The sequence below is a fragment of the Arachis hypogaea genome, chromosome 9, assembly GCF_003086295.3.
Source record: "Arachis hypogaea cultivar Tifrunner chromosome 9, arahy.Tifrunner.gnm2.J5K5, whole genome shotgun sequence".
NCBI classification, from domain to species: domain Eukaryota; kingdom Viridiplantae; phylum Streptophyta; class Magnoliopsida; order Fabales; family Fabaceae; genus Arachis; species Arachis hypogaea.
The window spans coordinates 101,454,498-101,476,968 of NC_092044.1; the positions used below are offsets into that span (position 1 = coordinate 101,454,498).

At 33.9% G+C, this 22,471-nt stretch overlaps 1 protein-coding gene and 1 non-coding gene across 2 annotated transcripts; both read left to right on the plus strand.

Annotated features, from left to right (window-relative positions):
• Positions 1-6,769: 6,769 nt before the first annotated feature.
• Positions 6,770-10,218, plus strand: LOC112711337 (peroxygenase). Its single transcript, XM_025763967.2, has 6 exons — positions 6,770-6,860; positions 7,007-7,171; positions 8,252-8,487; positions 9,433-9,527; positions 9,615-9,740; positions 9,854-10,218. The coding sequence occupies exons 1-6, from the start codon at positions 6,842-6,844 to the stop codon at positions 10,011-10,013; spliced, it is 801 nt and encodes a 266-aa protein (XP_025619752.2). The 5' UTR covers positions 6,770-6,841; the 3' UTR covers positions 10,014-10,218.
• Positions 9,249-9,365, plus strand: LOC112713795 (U5 spliceosomal RNA). Its single transcript, XR_003158756.1, has one exon. It is a non-coding gene; the product is annotated as a U5 spliceosomal RNA (small nuclear RNA).
• Positions 10,219-22,471: the final 12,253 nt, after the last annotated feature.

Here is a 22,471-nt window from a genome sequence, read left to right on the forward strand (position 1 = left end):
GGAGCACACAAGAGACCCCACTCATCATGAGATCCCTGAGATACCTCAAGGGATGCACTTTCCTCCACAAAACTATTGGGAGCAACTAAACACCTCCCTAGGAGAATTGAGTTCCAACATGGGACAACTAAGGGTGGAGCATCAAGAACACTCCATCATCCTCCATGAAATTAGAGAAGATCAAAGAATCATGAGAGAGGAGCAACAAAGACAAGGAAGAGACATTGAGGAGCTCAAGTACTCCATAGGATCTTCAAGAGGAAGAAAGAGCCGCCATCACTAAGGTGGACCCGTTCCTTGATTTCCTTGTTCTTTATTCTTCTGTTTTTCGAATTTTATGCTTATGTTTGTCCATGTTTGTGTCTTGTGATCATTAGTGTCTTAGTGTCTATGCCTTAAAGTTTTGAATGTCCTTTGAATCCATCACCTCTCTTAATAAAAACGTGCTTAAATGAAAAAGAAAAAGAATTGCATGAATTTTGAATTTTATAACAGTTTAATTATTTTGATGTGGTGGCAATATTTTTGTTTTCTGAATGTATGCTTAAACAGTGCATATGTATCTTGAATTTGTGGTTCATGAATGTTGGCTCTTGAAAGAATGATGAAAAAGGAGACATGTTACTGAGGATCTGAAAAATCATTACAATGATTCTTGAAGCAAGAAAAAGCATTACTATTCAAAAAAAATCGAAAAAAATAAAAAAAACGAAAAAAAAAGAAAGAAAAGAAAGAAATAAAGTTGTGATCCAAGGCAATAAGAGTGTGCTTAAGAACCCTGGACACCTCTAATTGGGGACTCTAGCAAAGCTGAGTCACAATCTGAAAAGGTTCACCCAATTATGTGTCTGTGGCATGTATGTATCCGGTGGTAATACTGGAAGACAGAGTGCTTTGGGCCACAGCCAAGACTCAATAAGTAGCTTTGTTCAAGAATCATCATACTTTACTAAGAGAATCAATAACACTATCTGGATTCTGAGTTCCTAAAGAAGCCAATCATTCTGAATTTCAAAGGATAGAGTGAGATGCCAAAACTATTCAGAGGCAAAAAACTAAAAGCCCCGCTCATCTAATTAATACTGATCTTCATAGATGTTTTTGGAATTCATTGCATATTCTCTTCTTTTTATCTTAATTGATATTCAGTTGCTTGAGGACAAGCAATAATTTAAGTTTGGTGTTGTGATGAGCGGATAATTTATACACTTTTTGGCATTGTTTTTAGTATGATCTAGTTAGTTTTTAGTATATTTTTATTAGTTTTTAGTTAAAATTCACTTTTCTGGACTTTACTATGAGTTTGTGTGTTTTTCTGTGATTTCAGGTATTTTCTGGCTGAAATTGAGGGACCTGAGCAAAAATCTGATTCAGAGACTAAAAAGGACTGCAGATGCTGTTGGATTCTGACCTCCCTGCACTCGAAGTGGATTTTCTGGAGCTACAGAAGCCCAATTGGCGCGCTCTTAACGGCGTTGGAAAGTAGACATCCTGGGCTTTCCAGCAATATATGATAGTCTATACTTTGCTCAAGATTTGATGGCCCAAACCGGCGTTCAAAGTCACCTTCAAGATTTCCAGCGTTAAACGCCGGAACTGGCACCCAAATGGGAGTTAAACGCCCAAACTGGCATAAAAGCTGGCGTTTAACTCCAAGAAGAGTCTCTACACGAAAAAGCTTCATTGCTCAGCCCAAGCACACACCAAGTGGGCCCGGAAGTGGATTTTTATGTCATTTCCTCATCTCTGTACACCCTAGGCTACTAGTTTTCTATATATAGGACCTTTTACTATTGTATTGGAATCTTTTGATCACTTGAGATCTCTAGATCATCTTTGGACATCTAGTTCTTAGATCATTGGGAGGCTGGCCTCACGGCCATGCCTAGACCTTGTTATTATGTATTTTCAACGGTGGAGCTTCTACACACCATAGATTAAGGTGTGGAGCTCTGCTGTACCTCGAGTATTAATGCAATTACTATTGTTCTTCTATTCAATTCCGCTTGTTCTTTGTCCAAGATATCACTTGTTCTTCAACTTGATGAATGTGATGATCCGTGACACTCATCATCATTCTCACTTATGAACAAAGTGACTGACAACCACTCTGTTCTACAAGCAACCAAGGCTCTAGTGTTTATCTCTTGGATTCTTTAACCGGGATCTTCGTGGTATAGGCGAGAACAGATGGCGGCATTCAAGAGAATCCGGAAGGTCTAAACCTTGTCTGTGGTATTCTGAGTAGGATTCAATGATTGAATGACTGTGACGTGCTTCAAACTCCTAGCAGGCGGGGCGTTAGTGACAGACGCAAAAGAATCGATGGATTCTATTCCGGCCTGACCGAGAACCGACAGCTGAATTCCGCATGCTGTGACAGAGCATTAGCAATCGTTTTCACTGAGAGGATGGGAGGTAGCCATTGACAACGGTGAAACCCTACACAAGCTTGCCATGGAAAGGAATAAGAAGGATTGGATGAAGATAGTAGGAAAGCAGAGAGACGGAAGGGAAGGCATCTTCATGCGCTTATCTGAAGTTCCTACCAATGAATTACATAAGTACCTTTATCTTTATCTTATTGTTTATTTTCGTTCATCACCATATCCATTTGAGTCTGCCTGACTAAGAGTTACAAGATGACCATAGCTTGCTTCATACTAACAATCTCCGTGGGATCGACCCTTACTCGCGTAAGGTTTATTACTTGGACGACCCAGTGCACTTGCTGGTTAGTTGTGCAAAGTTGTGTAATGCCATGGTATTGAACACCAAGTTCTTGGGGTTCATGACCGGGGATTATGAGAGTTGTGAAAAGTATTGTTCACAATTTCGCGCTACCATATACTTTTCTACAATGTCATCAATCTGGAATTTCTCCAAATTCCATCGGGTTCTGGCCTCGATTTCTCCTAAATCCGGGAGTCCAAATCAACAAGAAACACCTCGGTAGAAATCTTGGCTTTATCCTTGAGTGTTAGACTGACCTTGTCACATTTAATAGTAGATACTCTATCTCCTCAGATAGTTGTGACTCATCCTTCTGTGGTCAAGAACTTCATAACCAAAAATTGTGTTGATATGAATGCACACACATTAAGTGTCTTCCTTCTTAGGATCACATTATAAGCTGTGGAATCTTAAAGGACAACAAACTGGGTTTCTACTACTCACACATTGACGCCCTCTTCTACTGTAAAGAGGAGGTCGACAGCTCCGTCGGGTTTGATATAATGATCTCCATGCCTGACAACTCTAGAGAGATGAGACTCTAAATGTTAATCTTGTAAACCCAAGATATCAAAGGCATTTTTGAAAAGGATGTTTGAATTTGTGCCTGTGTTAATCAAAAATATTTTCACAATGCCATTATCTAATTTTGCAGTAATCACCAGGGGCTAATCATCTTCGGATACGGCAATCTGAAAATCCTCTGTCGTGAACTGTACTGCTGGAATGCTAGTCACCTTGAGAACTTCTGAAGTTGCGACTTTAGCATCCTTTTTTATTTCATTGTTGGATCTAGGCAATCCATTCCTTCCTACAACCACATGAACCACGACTTGAGCAGTTTTTTCTGGGTTCTCTGGGGTCTCGTGTTTCTAGAATTTCTGGCTTCTTGATCTTCGTCATCGTTATGTTGTCTAGGCAGCCTTATATGTTGAACGAACTTAGGTTGCTTACCATCTTGGATTGCTTGCTCTAAGGTATTCTTCAAATCAATACAATTTTCTGTCTTGTGACCATAGAACTTATGATAGTCACAATATTGAGATTTATTCAAAGAGGCGCTAGGTCGAATTTGTCTTGCCCTTGAGAGGATACCTCTTTGAGAGACCTATTGGTATACCTCAGTGAGTGAGGCAACGAAAGGCATATACAAGGAGAACTTCCCGACTCGAGGAGTTTATGGCTTTGGAGCTGAGGACTGTCTCGTGCCTCCAACCTTATTAGGTGAAGGAGCCGGGTTCTTTCTTTTTATGAAAACCATTTTTGTCACGTCCTCATCTCGCATGTATTTTAGGACGATTTCATGAATTTCTTCCATGGATTTTACATCCTTGAAAGTCAAATGTCTTCGGAAGTCTTCTTCCAACAAGCTGACAATCAAGCATAAACATACAACTTCTGGAGCTCGCATGTTTACTTCCAAAAGTGCTTTATTGAAGTGATCCAGATAATCTCAGATGCTCTCTTCTACCCGTTGTTCTACTCTAAGCAAGGAGATTAGGTGCTTAGCCTGGATCCTTCTCATGGTAAAATGGACTAAGAACTTAACCTTGACATTGGCAAATGAGAAGATAGACCCAGAAGGGGGCATGTTAAACCATGTCATAGCCGGACTTTACATGGTTACCAGAAAGACTTTACATCGGATCATATCTCCTACATCTTCTAGATTCATTCTTGCCTCGAAAGCATCAATGTGCTCTTGGAGATCCGTCTTTCCGTCATACTTCAAATCGGTGGGCTTATCGAAGTGCTTTGGTAAGCATACTTGAAGAATGTTAGAAGCAAATAGTGTTTACCCATTATCACGTGTTCCTGAATTTTCCTATATCTTTTAGGACTTTGACTCCTTTGCGGAGTCCATAGCCTTTTTAATTGGATAGATCGAGATTCTTGTCTTGCCCACTTTTCCGATTCTCGAGGTTCAGCATGATGTCAGAGTGACCTCCTTTCATCCCTTTGACGCTGCGGCGAGCGTGAATCCCGTCGATTAAGATTCTGCTATTTCTCGGAAATCTCATGGTTATGTTCATCATGTCTCCTGATTGGACGACATCGGGAACGAGATTGCCTAGATTGAGAGTGAGCATTCGGCCAACCGTCGCTCCAATTCCAGACGATGACGTTCTAGCTCATGTACTCGATGACGCATGCCTTGCATGGTGTGGTGGTAATCATCTCTTAACCCTGCAAAATGGCGGGTTCTGACGTGGCGAGCCTCCGAGTTAGGCGCTTCTTGGTTCTCATATTCGGGAGGAACTTTTTCACGTGTAGGAGTAACATTAGTGACGTGTCCATGTTCTTGATGTTGCTCTTTCAAAGGTGTTTTGAGATTGACTATAGAGTAAATTCTGTGCTCGGCCATGATTCCTAACGAAGTAGGATCGCCACTGATAACGCCAAATATTCGTACCAAAAATTGAGGTCACAAACTGAAAGTGAGAAGATCGAAGATCCAAGATTCTAACTTGGGCGGGTATGAAACTAGGCTTGGAGGATAACCTACAAAACACTCCAGTGCTTAAGTTAGCTTAACATATCTTATTTTGGGTTTACCTGCTGAGTTTTCTCTCCTTTTATCCCTATATTATGAATTTGTCATTTTTCCAGCATTTAGTGTCTTTATGTCGTGCCCTTAATGTCGCAATTTAGCGGTTTCGTGGTTTTAATGGTGTAGCTGTTGCACTGTATCCGACGCTATTTTGTGACGTCGAATTTGCCGGATGCTCATTTAATTGTTATTTCATCACATTATTATTTGTCTAGAACAATTTAAAAAGTAAATTCTATATTAATTTAATTTAATTTGATTCAAGAAATTAAATTTATTATATTATTTAAATTTACTTTTAATTAATTTAATTTATACGATTTTTTAAAATAAAAAAACCGATATAATTCAAATTTTAATAACTTTAAAAAATAAAATTGCATAAATATTAAATTTATTTTTGAAAAATCCTTTTTTAATGCATAAAAAAAGATGAATTATTAATTTCTACAGCATAGTTGTTATTATACGAGGAGTCATTTATGATGCACGGATATGAATACAGATACGGAATACGTCATGATTAGGGGTGTAAGTTATCGAATTGGACCGAAATTTACCACAAAATTGAAGCGAAATTTACAACAACCGAATATAAAATTGAAAAACTTTTTTTTTGTTTTTTTCCGAATTAAACCGATCGGTTCGACTCGGTTTTCGGTTGGCTCGGCAGAAATCGAACCGAATCAAAAAAGTGGCTTAGTAATACATTAAAATGGAAATTTTAGACTTAACAAATGTGTTTGTTTTATGTTTAGTTGTTTGAATGAGTTTAAATTTTGTTGAATTTGATTGTAATGTAATGTTATTTCAATTTATTAATTGTTTTGAATATCATTTTATTGGGAGTAATTTTCTATTAGTTAGGATTTAAAAACCAAAAAAACTAACCTAACCACTTTTAGTTTGGTTCAGTTCGGTTATTGCACAGACAACAAACCGATTGGTTGGTATTTTGTCAAAACTGAACAGATCTGTTCGGTTGGTTTTTGATCTAAAATCAAATCAAATTGAACCGATAACACTCCTAGTCATGATACGAGACACGTCAACACACAAATTTTAAAATCTTATAAAATATAGGAACACGCGCGCGCGCGCGCACACACATATATATATATCGTAATAATATTTTGATATTTTATTGATATTAAAATGTAAATTAATTTTTTAGATGTTTTTAATATCTTATTTCAATTATATAAAAAAATTTAAAATATTTTTTATTTTAACAAATAATAATATATAATATTTTAAAATTTATTTTAAAAATATATATTAAGAATAAAATTAAATACGTTGATGCATAATAATATTTAAATATATTTAAATATATTTAAAAATTATTTTTTATTTTTTATTTTTTATTAAATATGATTAAACCCAATAAATACGCATATCGAGTGTTTGATAAATATCATATTAAAGATATATTTAATATATAAAAACACCAATTTAATAAAGTGTCCGTATTTTATATACGGTAGTTCAGAATCCGTGGTATAGAAGACACCAAAAAATCGGTGGTATAGAAGCGCGAGAAGAATATTGTGCAGAATGCAGAGGAGATGGCACCGTAAGCAATTAGATGTATCATGCTCCTAAACGGTGCATGCATGACACGTGCAATATTTGCTGGCTCTTGCTACTTTCTCCATGTATCAAACTTCAATTGCACTTGTTACTCCTCTTTAATTTCTCAAATAATATAAGTATGTGTAGTTGTAGAAGTTGGGTGGAGAAGAGAACTTGGAAGATTACTAGTCTTAGAAACGCAAATGGCTGCAGAGTTTGAGAAGGAGTCACTCGTAACTGAGGCGTATTATGCAGATGTTACTGTAGAAAGAAGGGTCAGAAATGACTTGGAGGACTCTCTTCCAAAGCCATGTAAGTCAATAATAGTAAGTTTTTAATTGATTTTAGAGTAAAGAATACGTCTTGTTTGTTGTTTTTTGAAAAATTTTAAAAATATTATTGATGTTTAATTTATTTTAATTTTATTTTTAATATTTTATATATATTTTAATTATATTTTTGAGAATTAATATTGTTAATAGAGGCTAATGTATGTGATAATGGACTGACCTATTATTGATATGTGATAATCATAAATTAGTGATGAATCCATTTTAGTTATGAGTAAAAAATATATTAAAATAAATTTTACTAAATATTGATATATTTATATTTTAAAATTAAAATTATATACATAAATACTCAAAAAACTAAATCTATATATAAAAATTGAAAAATATATTAATTTAAAATAATAAAAAATCAATTGAAATAATTTTTTCTCTTTATTTTAAAATAATTAAATATTATATTTTATATACATTTTCAAATTTAATTTTGATATATTATTAATTTAAAAATATTAATTAATAAATAAATAACATTTTTTTAATTCTTATCTTAACTATTTTTTTAAAAAAATTAATAATTTTACTTATGCTTAGAAAATTAAGTTTTCGCTTAGTAATTAATTATTTGATTAATTTAAAAAATATATTATTAATATTAAATTTGTTTATTTATTTATTTATTTTTAATTTTGATATTTATAATAAAATAAATATTGAAATTTTAATATAAATTTTAATGAGGACAAAGATAATAGAATAATAGAATAAAGTAAATTCGTCTATATGTAGTTATGTTCTTATAAATTTGTTTGGTAAACTTCTAGTGGGTAAGTGCTCTCCTCTTTTCACCTAGGTCCGTCCTCTTTCTTTACCTAGATCCGTCCCTGATTCATAGCTGAAGTGTTAATGGCAATTATATCTTGGATTGGATAATGAATGAAATACAATTGTTATGTTAGTATTTTCATTAACGATATTAATCTTTAAACATATAATTAAAATATATTAAAATTTTTAAAAAGTTGAGAATAAAAAAATATTTTATTAATTTTGTGATGAGATGATAGATATGTTATTTGTGATGGTGGTGTGTGTGAGTTAGACATGGCTCGAGCACTGACAGCACCAGATACAAAGCACCCAGATGGAACAGTAGGGCACAGGCACAACAACATGAGTGTTCTACAGCAACATTGTGCTTTCTTTGACCAAGATGACAATGGAATTGTTTATCCTTGGGAAACATTCGTAGGCCTCCGTGCGATTGGCTTTAATTTCATTGCTTCTATTATCATGGCTGTTGGAATCAATCTCGCTATGAGTTATCCCACTCTCCCTGTAAGTCTCTCTTCTCTTCTCCACCTTGTTCATTAAAATCCAATATCCATCTACTTGAGTTTTTTTTTTTTTTTTTGGTATTTTAAAGTTATTTTATTTTAACATTTTTGCTCCCTCTTTTGCGTTGTGAAAATTTAGTAGGCAAGACCACACCCCAAAGAGTGGGTGTAACCAAAGAATGGGTCTTAAATAAACGCATTACGGAGAGTTAGAAATATAGCAGGCTGCACCAAGAAATCCGAAAAATAAGCCCATCAAATCCACGGGTCCAAAAATCCAAAGCCCGACAGGCTAATAAGATCGTATTATTTTTGTGTTGTTGAGTGTTATATTTTTATTTTTATAATTTTTCTATATTTTTTATTTAAATAACAATCCAAAATAAATAAATATTTAAAAAAAGCACAATTTTTTTTATAAGAAGCGGTTTTTTTATTTAATAAAAAAAAATTGAAAAATGAAAACGGACTAACTTGGTCACCTTCAAGTAGAAACAATGTCCATAGCTCGTTCTGATTTTGTTTTGACAGTCTGCCTCGAATTCTGACCTCTAGATTTCAACTAGAACTCGAAGAGGAAGCAATATTAAATTTGTAAATGTGTTGAGGAAGGAGAAATGGGGAAGAGAAATCATAGATAATAGAACACGGTAATAATGTTAGAGTTGACGTACCATAATAACCCCGCATCGTGCAACAGATTAAGTGGAAACTATATTACATGCTATAAAATTAAGGACCAATAACTTTGCCAATTCACGGAGCCGTGTGTTGAGCACAGAGCGAACTATTCTTTCGCCTTTTACTAAAGAATACCGTGTGTTCTTCGCATTTAGCGGCATACGCTAATTTTTGAGAGAGTCTTTCCTTTGGAAGACTCTGTAATCATAGTGAAATAAGATTATTTTCTATTTACGTTTTATATATTTGTATCAAAATTTTGCAGCACTGGTATCCTTCTTTGCTGTTGCCAATCTACATACACAATATTCACAGAATAAAGCATGGGAGTGATAGTGGAACTTATGACACGGAAGGACGGTTAGCAACTAATTTATTTGATGTAATAACCAATAACCGATGTTTAATTATGTTTCACATTAACAGTCTTAACTAATTAAATGACAGGTATGTACCGGTAAATCTTGAGAACATTTTTAGCAAGTATGCTCGTACAGTACCTGATAAGCTCACACTTGGAGAGATTTGGGACATGACTGAGGGCAACCGAAATGCATTTGATCCATATGGCTGGTAAAATATAATAATATATTGAAAGCATAACAAATCAATACTATGTATTTGAAATTATTTTTAATGTAGTGTATATTAGTAATAAATAAATAACGTGTTTTATTTGTTTGCAGGGCTGCTGCTAAATTTGAATGGGGGGTTCTGTATGTTCTGGCAAGGGATGAGGATGGTTTCTTGTCCAAGGAGGCTGTGAGAAGATGCTTCGATGGCAGCTTATTTGAATACTGTGCTAAGATGAATTATGGATATTATGATGATGCTAAGACGAGTTGAAATATTTCTCTCTTGTATGGTATGAGAATAATCATTGCTAAGTGAAATTTCTTTGTTTGTTAATACTGTTAGAAAGATGTTTCAACAATAAAGAAGCAGCAGCATGTGACTATATTTGATGTAATTGAAGAATTTCAAATTTTAGTTGCATTAATTTGTATCACTCCTTATAATATATAATCTATATAGCGCATATATTATCTCCTTTTATTTGTAAGGAAAAACCTCTGGTGGTAAATGGGGAATCTTTCTCCACGTAAAGAATGTGCGTGTCAGTCCAGGAACGGATTTAGAGGAGGCGAGTAGTGGTTTCGGCTCTCCCCTAAAATTTTTAAAAACTATATTTATATATGAGATATGTATTTAAAAAAATAAAAATATTATATAATTTAGTATTTTTATATGTATTATTTTTTATTTTGTGATAGATTTATGTCTTAATTATTTATTTCACTAATATTTTTCACTTAATCTTTGTAATAATTTTTAAATTAGTTTTTATATAATAATTTTTATATTTATTAAAAAATTATTTGTTTATTTTATATTAATATATTTAAAATTTATATTATTATATTAATAATAATTTACGTAATTATATTTTGGTAATCACATTATGTATTTTAGATATTTTTTTTTATAAAAAAAATTTATTTTTCTTCTAAATTTACTTGTTGAAAAAAAATTTTTTATAAAAATATCTTATATCTTGTAATATCTTTATAATATAAAGATATTGTATCTTTCAAATAATTAATAATTTATCATTTATTTTTAAATTTTTAAAAAATTTTAAAAGAATTAATTTTAGTTAATAAGATATGTGATCATTTTTAACTAAACACGTTATAAATTATTGATACTTTATAATTTTATAATGTACTATTGATATTGTAACTATCATATTAAAAATAAAATTGTAAAAAAAATTTATAATTATATATATATATATGTATTTTGATAAATTTTTTGAAAAATTAACTCTAATAATTATATATTAATTATTTTTATAAAATAAAAAAAATTTATTTAAAATTCGATTCCTGCATACTAAATTTTTTGAATTCGTCTCTACGTGTCACTCAAGTGTATTAGGGGCGTGTCCAATTGGATGATGTTCCATTATGCATATGTGCGGGAAAAGGCAGCATTTGTTTTCGTGTACAGAATACACAAACGTGAACAGTAAATATCAAGGGATAGATTATTCGTATTGACATATTTGAACAGTTAAAAAAATACATATAATATTATCAAATTATTTTTTTATTTAGCACTGGTGGAGTTTTTTTATCACAGAATAGACCTATAAAATATTTAGAAATTTTAAAAAAATTACATTTAATTTTTTTATTCATTTTCAATAAGAGAGATTACGTAAAGTAGTGTTTCTTATCGATTAGAGTTAGTGCACATTTCTAAAATTCCTAAAATAAAAAGGGGAAGTGTAAAATATTTAGAAATTCCAAACAAATTATATTTAATTTTTTTATTCATTTTCAATAAGAGAGATTATGTAAGTAGTGTTCCTTATCAATTAAGGTTAGTGTAAATTCCTAAAACAAAAAGGGGAAGTGAGAATCTGGAGAAGGATATAACAGAGGGTCTTTTGAAATTTTTTTAGTAGTTTATTAAGGGGTAGCAGACACTAAGCATTGTTGAGTCAGCGATGATATCGTCGTTGTTAAAGAAAGACGTGGTAGTTGTTTCTTAGATTATTTTTTTTATCAATAATAGGTAATTATTTTTTTAGTGAGAGTATATAAAAAGTACATGGTATATAAGATGTAATAATTTAACAAATATTTTCTAAGGCGATTTTTCATTTTCTTTAACAATGAGAAGAATTTATTTCTCTCACTCTCTTAATCCTTTCTAATCCATCAAATCATTAACATCACAGTTTGAATAGGTTAGAGCCAGAAATTTCATTCAGTGTTACCTAAATTATTTTTTTATCAATAATAGACTTACCATTGTAATTATTTTTTAGTGAGAGTACATAAAGAATACATAGTATATAAGGTGTAATAACTCAACAAATATTTTCTAAAGAAAATTTTTCATTCTCTTCTTTATCAAACAACTCATAATATATGCCCTTTTCACTTCACTTTCTTCTCTATTTCGCATTCTAAAATATTAGGTAGTCAAGTGCCACTTCATATACAATACACGAGAATTGAGAGAAAAGTCCCTCGAGCACTCTCTATAGATGTTCACAATGGTTCACAGCACTAATCTGACCGTCTTTTACTCCGTAGACCAAAACATTTCTAATAAACCCAGCTAAGTTCGCTAAGTTCGCTTTGTCTCTATGATATCTTGAATATTAAGCAGAGTTTGGTTGTTCAAGTTTATTACTTTACGACGCCAGTCACTAAATTAATAAACAACTATTGATCCAATCCTTATGAATGCCTTATTCAATGCGGAATATCTCAGTTTTTTTAAATCTTCTTGAACCGTAACAAAAAAAAATTAGGAACTTCCATTGAAGTTATAATATAGGGATGAGGTAATTGTCTGCCACTTGTGAAGTTAGTTGGTTATCTTTTTTAATTGATTTCATTGGTTATCTAGATTATTTCTTTATCAACAATGGGTTTACCATTGTAATTATTTTTTACTGAAAGTACATAAAGAGTACATAGTATATAAGGTATAATAACTCAACAAATATTTTATAAATATATTTTTCATTCTCTTCTTTAGCAAATAACTTAGAATATATGCTATTTTCTCACTTTCTTCTCTATTCTGCATTCTAAAGTATTTTTCTCCTGAGCTAGTCAAGTGACACCCCATATCCATACACGAGAATTCGAGAAAAAATGCCTCGAGCACCTATGTTCACAATGGTCAATAGCACTAATCTGACCGTCTTTTACTCCGTGGACCAAAACATTTCTAATAAACCTAGCTAAGTTCGCTTCATCTCTTTCATATCTTTCAGACCGGAGAATATTAAGCAAGAGTTTGGTCGTTCAAGTTTATTACTTTACGACGGCAGTCACTAAATTAATAAACAATCATTGATCCAATCCATGTGAATACCTTATTCAATGCAGAATATTTTAGTTTTTTTAAATTCTCTTAACCGTAACAAACAAATTACGAACTTTCATTGAAGTTAAAATACAGGGATAAGGATAATTGTCTTGCTGTTGCCACTTGTGAAGCTAGTTGGTTATCTTTCTTAATGGATTTAATTGGTTACCTAGATTATTTCTTTATCAATAATAGGACTTATCATTGTAATTATTTTTTTAGTGAGAGTACATAAAGAGTACATAGTATATAAGGTGTAATAACTCAACAAATATTTTTTAATGAGATTTTTCATTGTCTTCTTTAGCAAACAACTCAGAATATATGTCTTTTTTTTCACTTTCTTAAAGTACTTTTCTCCTGAGGTAGTCAAGTGCCACCTCATACACAATATACGAGAATCTGAGAAAAAGTGCCTCGAGTACTCTGTATACTCTGTATAAATGTTCACAATGATCCACAGTACTAGTCTGACCGTCTTTTACTCCGTGGACCAAAACATTTCTAATAAACCTATTTAAGTTCTATTCATATCTTCGAAACCGAAGAATATTGAGCAGAGTTTGGTCGTTCAAGTTTATTACTTTAGGACGCTAGTCACTGAATTAATAAACAACCATTGATCCAATATCTGTGAATGCCTTATTCAATGCGGAATATCTCAGTTTTTTTAAATTCTTTTGAACTGTAACAAAAAAATTACGAACTTCCATTGAAGTTAAAATATAGGGATTGAGTAATTGTCTTACTGTTGCCACTTGTGAAACTAGTTGGTTATCTTTCTTAATGGATTTTATTGGTTACCTAGATTATTTCTTTATCAATAATAGGCTTACCATTATAATTATGTTTTTAGAGAGAGTACATAAAGAGTACATAGTATATAAGGTGTAATAACTCAACAAATATTTTCTAAGAAAATTTTTCATTCTCTTCAACAATGAGAAGAACTTATTTCTCTCCATCTCTTAATCTCTTCTGGTTCATCAAGCCATCAACATCTTAGGGCATGAGATTTTCTTCCGTAGTTACCAAAGTCACCGTTAAAAGACATGTCGGCGAATGAAGAATTGGATGGAGGGAGAGAGGCAGGGAATTTCCGACCGAACCGCAAATCCATGGCAAGATAATATTTGTAACATTTTGTAATTTCAATTCAAAAGTTTGTTTTGAATGTGTTGATGAATTTAGTAAAAGACAGGGTCAATTTTTAATTCGACCGTAGTAGTTAGAATGGTAAACGTGGGTTGCATTGTAGTTTCAAAGAATTAAGAGTCATAACCTTTTTATTAGCGTTGCTTATTTAAAAATAATTACATGAGATAAATATGATTATGTGTTTGGGAATATGCATTAGAAATATATATGCGTACGACATATTTTTTCTTTTATGGAGTTGAAATTTATAGTTAACTCTAGTGATGGATTTGGAAGGATTACAGGTGATTGCAATAGCAATGAAGATATTGAATATGATTATGGAGCTATACCTCGAAGCATTGATGATGACGAAGAGGAAGGTTCAAGTGATGACATGGAAGAGGAGGATTATATTAATGTCAGTTTAGTTGGTAGGATGAGCGCAGAGGATATAATGAAGAAGGTTTGGGTAAGCCATGAAGATGCATATGATTCTTATAGGGTATATACAAAGTGTAATGGATTTGGGATACGGAAAGGTGACTCTGATGAGATATCGCTTTTTCTACAATAGGGAAGGTCTGAGATGTAACATTCTACCACACAGAGCTTTACGCTTAAGTCGTAAAGTAGAGGTGGTGTAGTATTACGATCTCTAAAATAAAATATACATACATAATATAGTTGAAAAAATATAATATTCGAGGAGTCTTGAAGGTTGGTTAAACAAAAATGTGAAAAATAAAAGCACAACGCTTAAAATAATATTTATTTGCGTACGAAGAAAGTAGAGATACATACATATATAATAAGAGTCAAGAGTCAAGGATACAAAATATTTAAACCTCGGGCTCAACCTACGAAACTAAGGTTGGCCGGAGAAATATCATATACATACATATACAATCAAAATAACCCAAAATACAAAGTCCTAACTCCGCTGTGACAAGAACTCTAGACGCCTAGCGAGGTGCCTCTCAACCTGCATCTGAAAACAATAACATTGTATGGGTGAGAATTGGGGATTCTCAGTATGGTAAAGGTGCCCACATATATAAGATATAAGGTCTCGAAAAAGCCAAAGGCGATCCTAGAACTTCGACACTCAGATTTAAAACTTAAAGATTAAAACCGAAAAACCATAAGCATGGTGGTTATCTAAGGTTCTAAATCTTAACTAAACTCTAATAAAGTCCCTCAGCATTTTTCGCCTTCCTCCAAAATCCTCCAAAACTCTAGTAGAACCACACAAACAAAAGCAAACACAAATAGAGTACAGTTATTGTAGGTAGCAAGTATGACAAATAGCATGTTGATTCACAAAGGCAATCCCAAATAATGCACAAGCAAACAAAACAAGTATATGCATATGATGCATGCCTGCCCTATGGCTGATGAGTCTCATCTATCGGTTATAATGCCAAACCCGACATGTTCGGTAGCTAACCTTGGACAGAACACCAAACACGGAGCAAGAGGGACAACGCTGTAACCCTTGCATCTTACCCGCGTACCCAAAGTAGGAAAAAACTTCACCCTGCCTATTACCTAGGTGGTGTTACAGTTCTCAACCTAGAGCAAGCGGTGTCAGAACTCAACCCTTGTATCTTACCTGGAGTCTCGAACTCTTATCCGGAGCAAGTGGCATATCACAATCAAATTCAATCTCATTATCATTATAATTAATTCATAATCGTTCAACTTCACAATCAAACTCAATTTTCGTCATTCTTCTCCCTCAACTCTTTCCCGGATCAAGTGAACAACGTCACTACCTCTTACCCGGGGTCACATATCTCATTCATTTACAAACCATTATTTTCGCACTTCTTCAATCACAATTCATTACTTCAAACCTTTCTTCTCTGCCAAGTTAACTCCTTCTCTAAACTTATCCCTCTCCCTATTATTAGAACTAAGTTTCAGGGTCTTAGAGAGTAAAAATAGAGGTTTAGAAGTTCAAAATCATGTTTAAAATCACAAAACTCAGTTGCTCAAAAACAGGGCCCTACGTACACGAACCATGTTTCGCGTACACGGAAGTGTTATTTTTTTCCAACTTGTGTACGCGAGTCTCCTTGGCCGAATGGTTGGCTCGTGTCGCATGCATGTGCCTGAGTACGCGGCACATAATTTTCATCTTCTAGCATACGCAGCATACTCCTGCGTACGCGAGCTCGTCTGGCCAAACCAAACGGTTGCGTCGCATGTGCACTCGCGTACGCGACCCTCCCCAAAATGCCAAAAAGCTGTTAAGTGTTGCAGAATTGTCTTTCGCACACCAAACTTTCGATGTGCATAGTTTTTTTTGTTAAAAATCATTTTTCATCCATTCTTTAAAGAGTGTAAACTTTCGAGACCAAATTTTCATATTAAATAAGTTTGGAAAAGTTAGGGGGTCTGGAAAACGAGTTATGGCTCGCTGAAATTTGGTCAAAAAAATCAGATTTTTCATCAAAAACCTCAACCTCTATTTTTACCAAAATTTTCAACTCCAAACCAAATTCCAAGTTTTTAAACAACACCACAACAAACGAAACTCTATCTCAGCCCTTCTCATTCAATCCATAACCTATCAATACACATATTCATCAATTTCAATCCCAAGAATTCACAATCAACATAATCTCATACTTAATTATTAAAGTAGCATCATTACACATTCAATTCATCATCTCATCAACCATCAATCATAAGAATCAAACACCAATCCATTCTCAAACCCATTCAACATTTTTCATCAATTCTACTAAGCATTTAACATAATCATACATTCGAACCTATCCTATGGTCATCTAGCCTAAATTTTCACAAAATATTATATATTACATACGAGAAACCAAAACCATACTTTGGTCAATTTCTTTCCAAGCCCAAAGACACCTCAATTTGACAGTCTCAACCTCCACCACCAAGATCCCAGCAACCAAAGCACAACCCAAGCTTTCAATTTCCACAAATATGCTCCAATTCACATATATACACTACCTACTTCACATCACCACATTCATATACACAAACTTAATGCTCAACCACAATTAATCAAGAAATTCTCTAGAGTTTGAGAATTCTCACCTTATACATGCCTTGATCGAACAAAAGTCTGCTAATTCCTCAAGCTAAGTGGACCCTAGAACATCAAAGAATAAAAAATCTCAACAACCATACATTGAATTTTCAAAGTTGGAAAAGAGAGAATTGAAACTGAAATTGTGACTTTCTTACCAAATTGATTACTGGGCTTTGTAAAGCTCAATGCGGTGGACGCGTGGCCGCAAACGGTGCGGTAATCGGAGCTTGGAGTTGAAAGATATGTGGGATTGAATCAAATTCAAGGGTTTGTGTTTTCCTTCATCTTCTTCCCCCTTTCCAAAATGTTTCAATGTTTGTGAGGAAGAAATGAACTTAAGCTCATGAGCATAAGTGGGTTGGGTTGGGCCCCTTGGGCCTGGTTTGTCCGGTTCGAGTCGTTCGGCCTAATTTTGGGCCAAATTCTTTAAAATTAGAATCAAAATTCATGTTTTAATTAATTCTATCTCATTAAACTATAAAATTTATATTTCTAATTTCTTTGATTAATAATTAATTTATTGACTAATTATTTGTTAATTACGTGGGATTTACATGAGAGATACCAAACATTACAACATAGTTGATAGACAAAGGGCTCACAAACTTGAGACACGGACCAATTGGGAAGCAAAATTGTCAATATATCCTGACAAAAGTGAAAAAACTTGGAAGGTTAGGAAGATCATCTTGGAGCACAACCATGAGTTGACTCCCGTTGGCATGGTTCACATGATTGCAAATCACCGTGGCATGATGGACGTCGCAAAATCTTAGATAGATGAAATGAATGCGCATGGGATTCCAACTTCGAAGATAGTTAGTTATATGGTCGGTACGAATGGTGGATACTCTTTGGTTGGGTTTTTGAAAAAGGATGTGTATAACTATGCTGACAAAAGTTGACGTAACAGATTGCTGACGGTGATGCGAACACTACTATAGGGTATCTGAAGGGTAAGGCTATTGCAGATCCCATGTCAATTGTGAGATACAACTTAACTGACAATGGAAGACTAAGAAATATGATTTAGGCTGATGGAGGTGGTAGAGTTGATTACCAATACTTTGGCGACGTACATGCCTTTGACTCAACGTACAAGAAGAGCAAGTATAGACAACCCGTTCTAATATTTTCTAGTTCAAACAACCACAAGCAAACACCTAACTTTAGATTTGGGATTTTCATCGATGAAAATATTATGTCATATTGTTGGATGTTAGAGAATTTGTTGGAAGCTAAGTCATTTGTCAAAAATAGCCTTTTGTGGTTATGACAGATGGGGAAAAAACTATGATTAAGGTTGTGAAGTCTATTTTTCCTAATGCCACTCATCAGCTATGTGCTTGACATGCGGAGAAGAATGTGACCTCAAATGTTAAGGATGAGGAATCGCATAAGACATTCTGCCGGTGGTTGTACGCTGACATGCAGATCCAAGATTTTGAAATGCAATGGACTCAGATTGTGGAGGAATATTGTTTGCATGATAAACCATGGGCTGTCTAAACACATGAAAAGAGGCAGATATGGGCCAATGTGTATCTAGCTGACAAATTTTGTGTGGAGTTTCGTACTACATCGCGTTGTGAAGGGATAAATGCCTTTGTAAACAGGTTGTCAAGGTCAATATATAGTCTTTTGGAGTTAGTTCAGAACCTAGAACTATTTGTGCAAGAATATAGGAATAGAAAGCTATTATTGCATTTTAGAACAATATATAACCTCCCAGTGATTACTACTTGTCTGAAGTCGATGGAAACCTATGCAGCAAGGGTATACACTAAGGAAATATTTTGTGATGTTAGGAAACAAATAGAGGGCATACGGACCATCAATTTTGTCATAAAAAGACGGTGCTTGAACACGATGGTATACACATTTGAAGAATATGGAAATTTTGATGTTCATATAATGGCCTTATTTGATAGAAGTTCTGGGAAAGTTGATTGCTAGTTCAAGTTGTGGAAGAGAAATGGTGTTCCATGCAGCCATATGTTCTTCGTTACGAATGTTGAACATCTTACGGAGATTCTAGAAGGCTTGATTTTAAAGGGATGGAGAATCGACGCAAAGTCCCTTCAAAGTATGTCGATAATAGAGAGGATGATAGTGAGCAGGGCTTTCTGCTTTGACATGGCGCGTTAAACATGTTTCAGAATACTATGTCAGGTGTTCATTCCTTGTGTCAGACATTGGAAGAGGAATATCGTGTATTTGATGGTGCATCCACATCCGTTGCTAGCAACGATTCGATCCGGGATCCATTATTGGCTAAAACTAAGGGCGCCACAAAGCTTCCAAAAAGGGTTGTGGTGGAAGCGGAGGTGATGCAATTCATGCAAAAGGCTGGCCATATAAAGAGATACAGCCCTGAGGTCAGGGATCACAAACAAAACATGGCTAAATCAGCAGTGGATGAGTTCGATAGGGATGAGCGCCAGGCCAGTGGTGTATATTCACAAGCAGAGAAAAAGGATAGCGTGATTTTCTCGTCTTACCTTTTATTAACAAAAAATCGTTAGTTTATGTTATTTATGGGTTGTAACGTCTCGAAAACTTTATTTCTTATGTATTATTTTAGGGTCATACCGAGAAGGATGCACAGTAGGGCTTTGCTAGGACCAAGACCATGTTGTTATCACAAATAGCTAAATCAACTAATGGTGAAAATGTGATGTCTAAATGTCCGAGTACAAAGGGCAACCATTGGTCAACAGAGCTGAGTTAACAAAGAATACTCTTGCATGCTTGACAGTGTCCTTAGTAGTTTAGTGTGAGAGAACTTACTGTGATTGCTCATTTCATATGTGTCTATTTGGCAGCTACTGGACCTACTTAGGGACATAGAGAGCAACATGCCTCGACCATGGATAAGTAAGGGCCAAGGGGAAGAAGAGTTCTTTTCAACCAAGGGCCTCCTTTAATGACTATGTTATATTGTTATGTCCATACCATGATGATAGTTAGGTGTGTATCTATCATATGACAAAAAGTGTTGTCCCTAGAAGGTTGTTAGAAAGTCTTGTTTGTAATTTATAAGAACTGGCTTAACCGCTTTAATAAAATAATAATTTTTAACTGCCCGGAATAGGTTTGAAAATATAGAAATGGTATTTTAAAAATAAAAAGGTGAAATTTGAATTCAGTAAATTTTTCTGAGTGAAAAAATGTATCTTTTGTGAAAAGTTTTCGTAAAAATATGTACCGGTGCTTAAGCCGGCAGTATCGGCTCTAGTCTGTCCAGTACTATGTATTGAGGAAAATAAGATTTTGAAAATTGAATTTATTGTTTTGAAAGGTAAAAAATAATTTAGAATTGAAAACCGGGAACTAATCTTAAAGGTTTTGGCCCAAAGTGGGCTAAACGGGCTAAAAACACTAACGGGTTGGACCAGACCCAAGTTAGACCCAAGCCCAACATATATAAACCTAATTAATAAGCATTTCAGCTCATTTTAACCTAAAGAAAGAGTGCGGGATGCAGCTTGAGAGAGAAGAGAGCAAAAGGGTTTGGTCACTATTCACATTCACCTTCCAATGACTATAATTTGAGCTACGAAGCTCCGATTGACGAGCTGTTTGCGGCCACGCATCGCTCTCGCCGAACCCGTCATTTATAACTAAGCTTTGTTGGTAAAAAACTCTTTCTCTAGCTCCAATTTTCTATCCTAGTCCAAAACTCAAAAATAGCTTTGAATTTTTGAGTTTCTTTGTGTTTTGGTTGTTTAGGGGTGATCTAGCATTAGAGTATTGTTGAATTTTGTCCCTAATCTCATTGGGTAAGATAAGATCTCAATAAACCTTTGTGTTTAGTTATTTTTGTGAACCCTAGGTTTTATGTTCGTATGTTGTATGATGTTAGCTTGAGTTTTGGTATTTGCTGGAGTTGGTTTGAGGCTTTGGATCAAGCTTGGTGGCGTTTTTTTGGTGTTTGGTGCATTTTGCGAATCGAATAAGGTATGATTTCGGTTTTTTTTATATAATATATATTGTTTCTAGACACTTAGGCTAGTGGATTTTAGGATAGGATTGAATTGGTTGTTGAAATTTATTGGATTGATGATGTATGATGATTTTGATGAATTATGATGGGAATTATTGATGTTGGGTAATGAATGTGGATGATGAAATGAGTATTGATTGGGTGGATGATACTTGTGATATAATGATTATGACGTGATGATGTTGTAAATTGATGAAGGGTGTATATGAGGAATTAGGTTGTGTGAATTATTGGTATGGAAGTATTGAATTGGAATTATAGATTTGTGTTGAACTATGGAGGAAGGGTTGAGTGAATTAAGTGTGGAAGTGATGAAAGTACAATGGAACAATAAAGTTTAGTGTGTGATAGTGTTTTTATATGGATTGGGTATGTTTTGGTTTGGTTTTAATTGTGAATTTTAGAAGTTTGAGAACCTAGTTAATTTTTTGTAAAAACAAGTTTTTAGTGAACTTTGACGGATTATAATTTGAGCGTCAATTTTCGAAATTGATTGAAATTTGTCTTAAATTAAAGTTCATATAAAGATTTTTAAATTGATATAAAGTTTGATGAAAATAAATTTCTGTAGAGGAAGTTATGAACGTTTAAAGTTTGGTATTTAAAACTGATTTCTGCAACTTTACAAAATTCTGCAAGTCTGGAGGGGTATGCATACACGAACTCCCCTCCATATGCAAGCGTTCCATTATGTTTGGCACCTATGCGTATGCAAACTCTTGTATGCGTACGCGAGATGGGCAAAAATTTTAAGTATGCGTACGCATACATGGGCATGCGTATGCATAGACCCTGTTTTGCTTAAATATGATTTTTTTTTCATTTTTAAGGGTTCTCTATCTTTCCAAGCTTCCTCCAAATGTTGTTTAAGAGTATTATCAAGTACTTAGGTTCTAATATTACTAAAGATGAGTTAGAGACTAAAATAGATGAATTTCTATATGAGTTTATAAGACGGAGACTTAGATTTCTGAAGTTCTGGGTGAGCGGGCGAAGTATTATATGGGTGATGAATCAGAGAACTTAAGAGGTGACGATAGTTGATAATAAACTTGAGATGTTGGTGATGAGCTTAAGATATTGATATTGGATGATGAGATTGGAACTTGAGAATGAGTTGAGTTTGATCTAAAATTGATGAACTTGAAGTATACTGATATTGGTTAATGAGCTGTTTTGTGCTACTGAATT

Excerpts from the sequence above, each read along its gene's own strand:
- LOC112711337 (XM_025763967.2), top strand. Across the intron at positions 8,488-9,432 it reads TGAGTTATCCCACTCTCCCT|CACTGGTATCCTTCTTTGCT; the intron begins GTAAGTCTCTCT and ends AAAATTTTGCAG. Across the intron at positions 9,741-9,853 it reads GCATTTGATCCATATGGCTG|GGCTGCTGCTAAATTTGAAT; the intron begins GTAAAATATAAT and ends ATTTGTTTGCAG.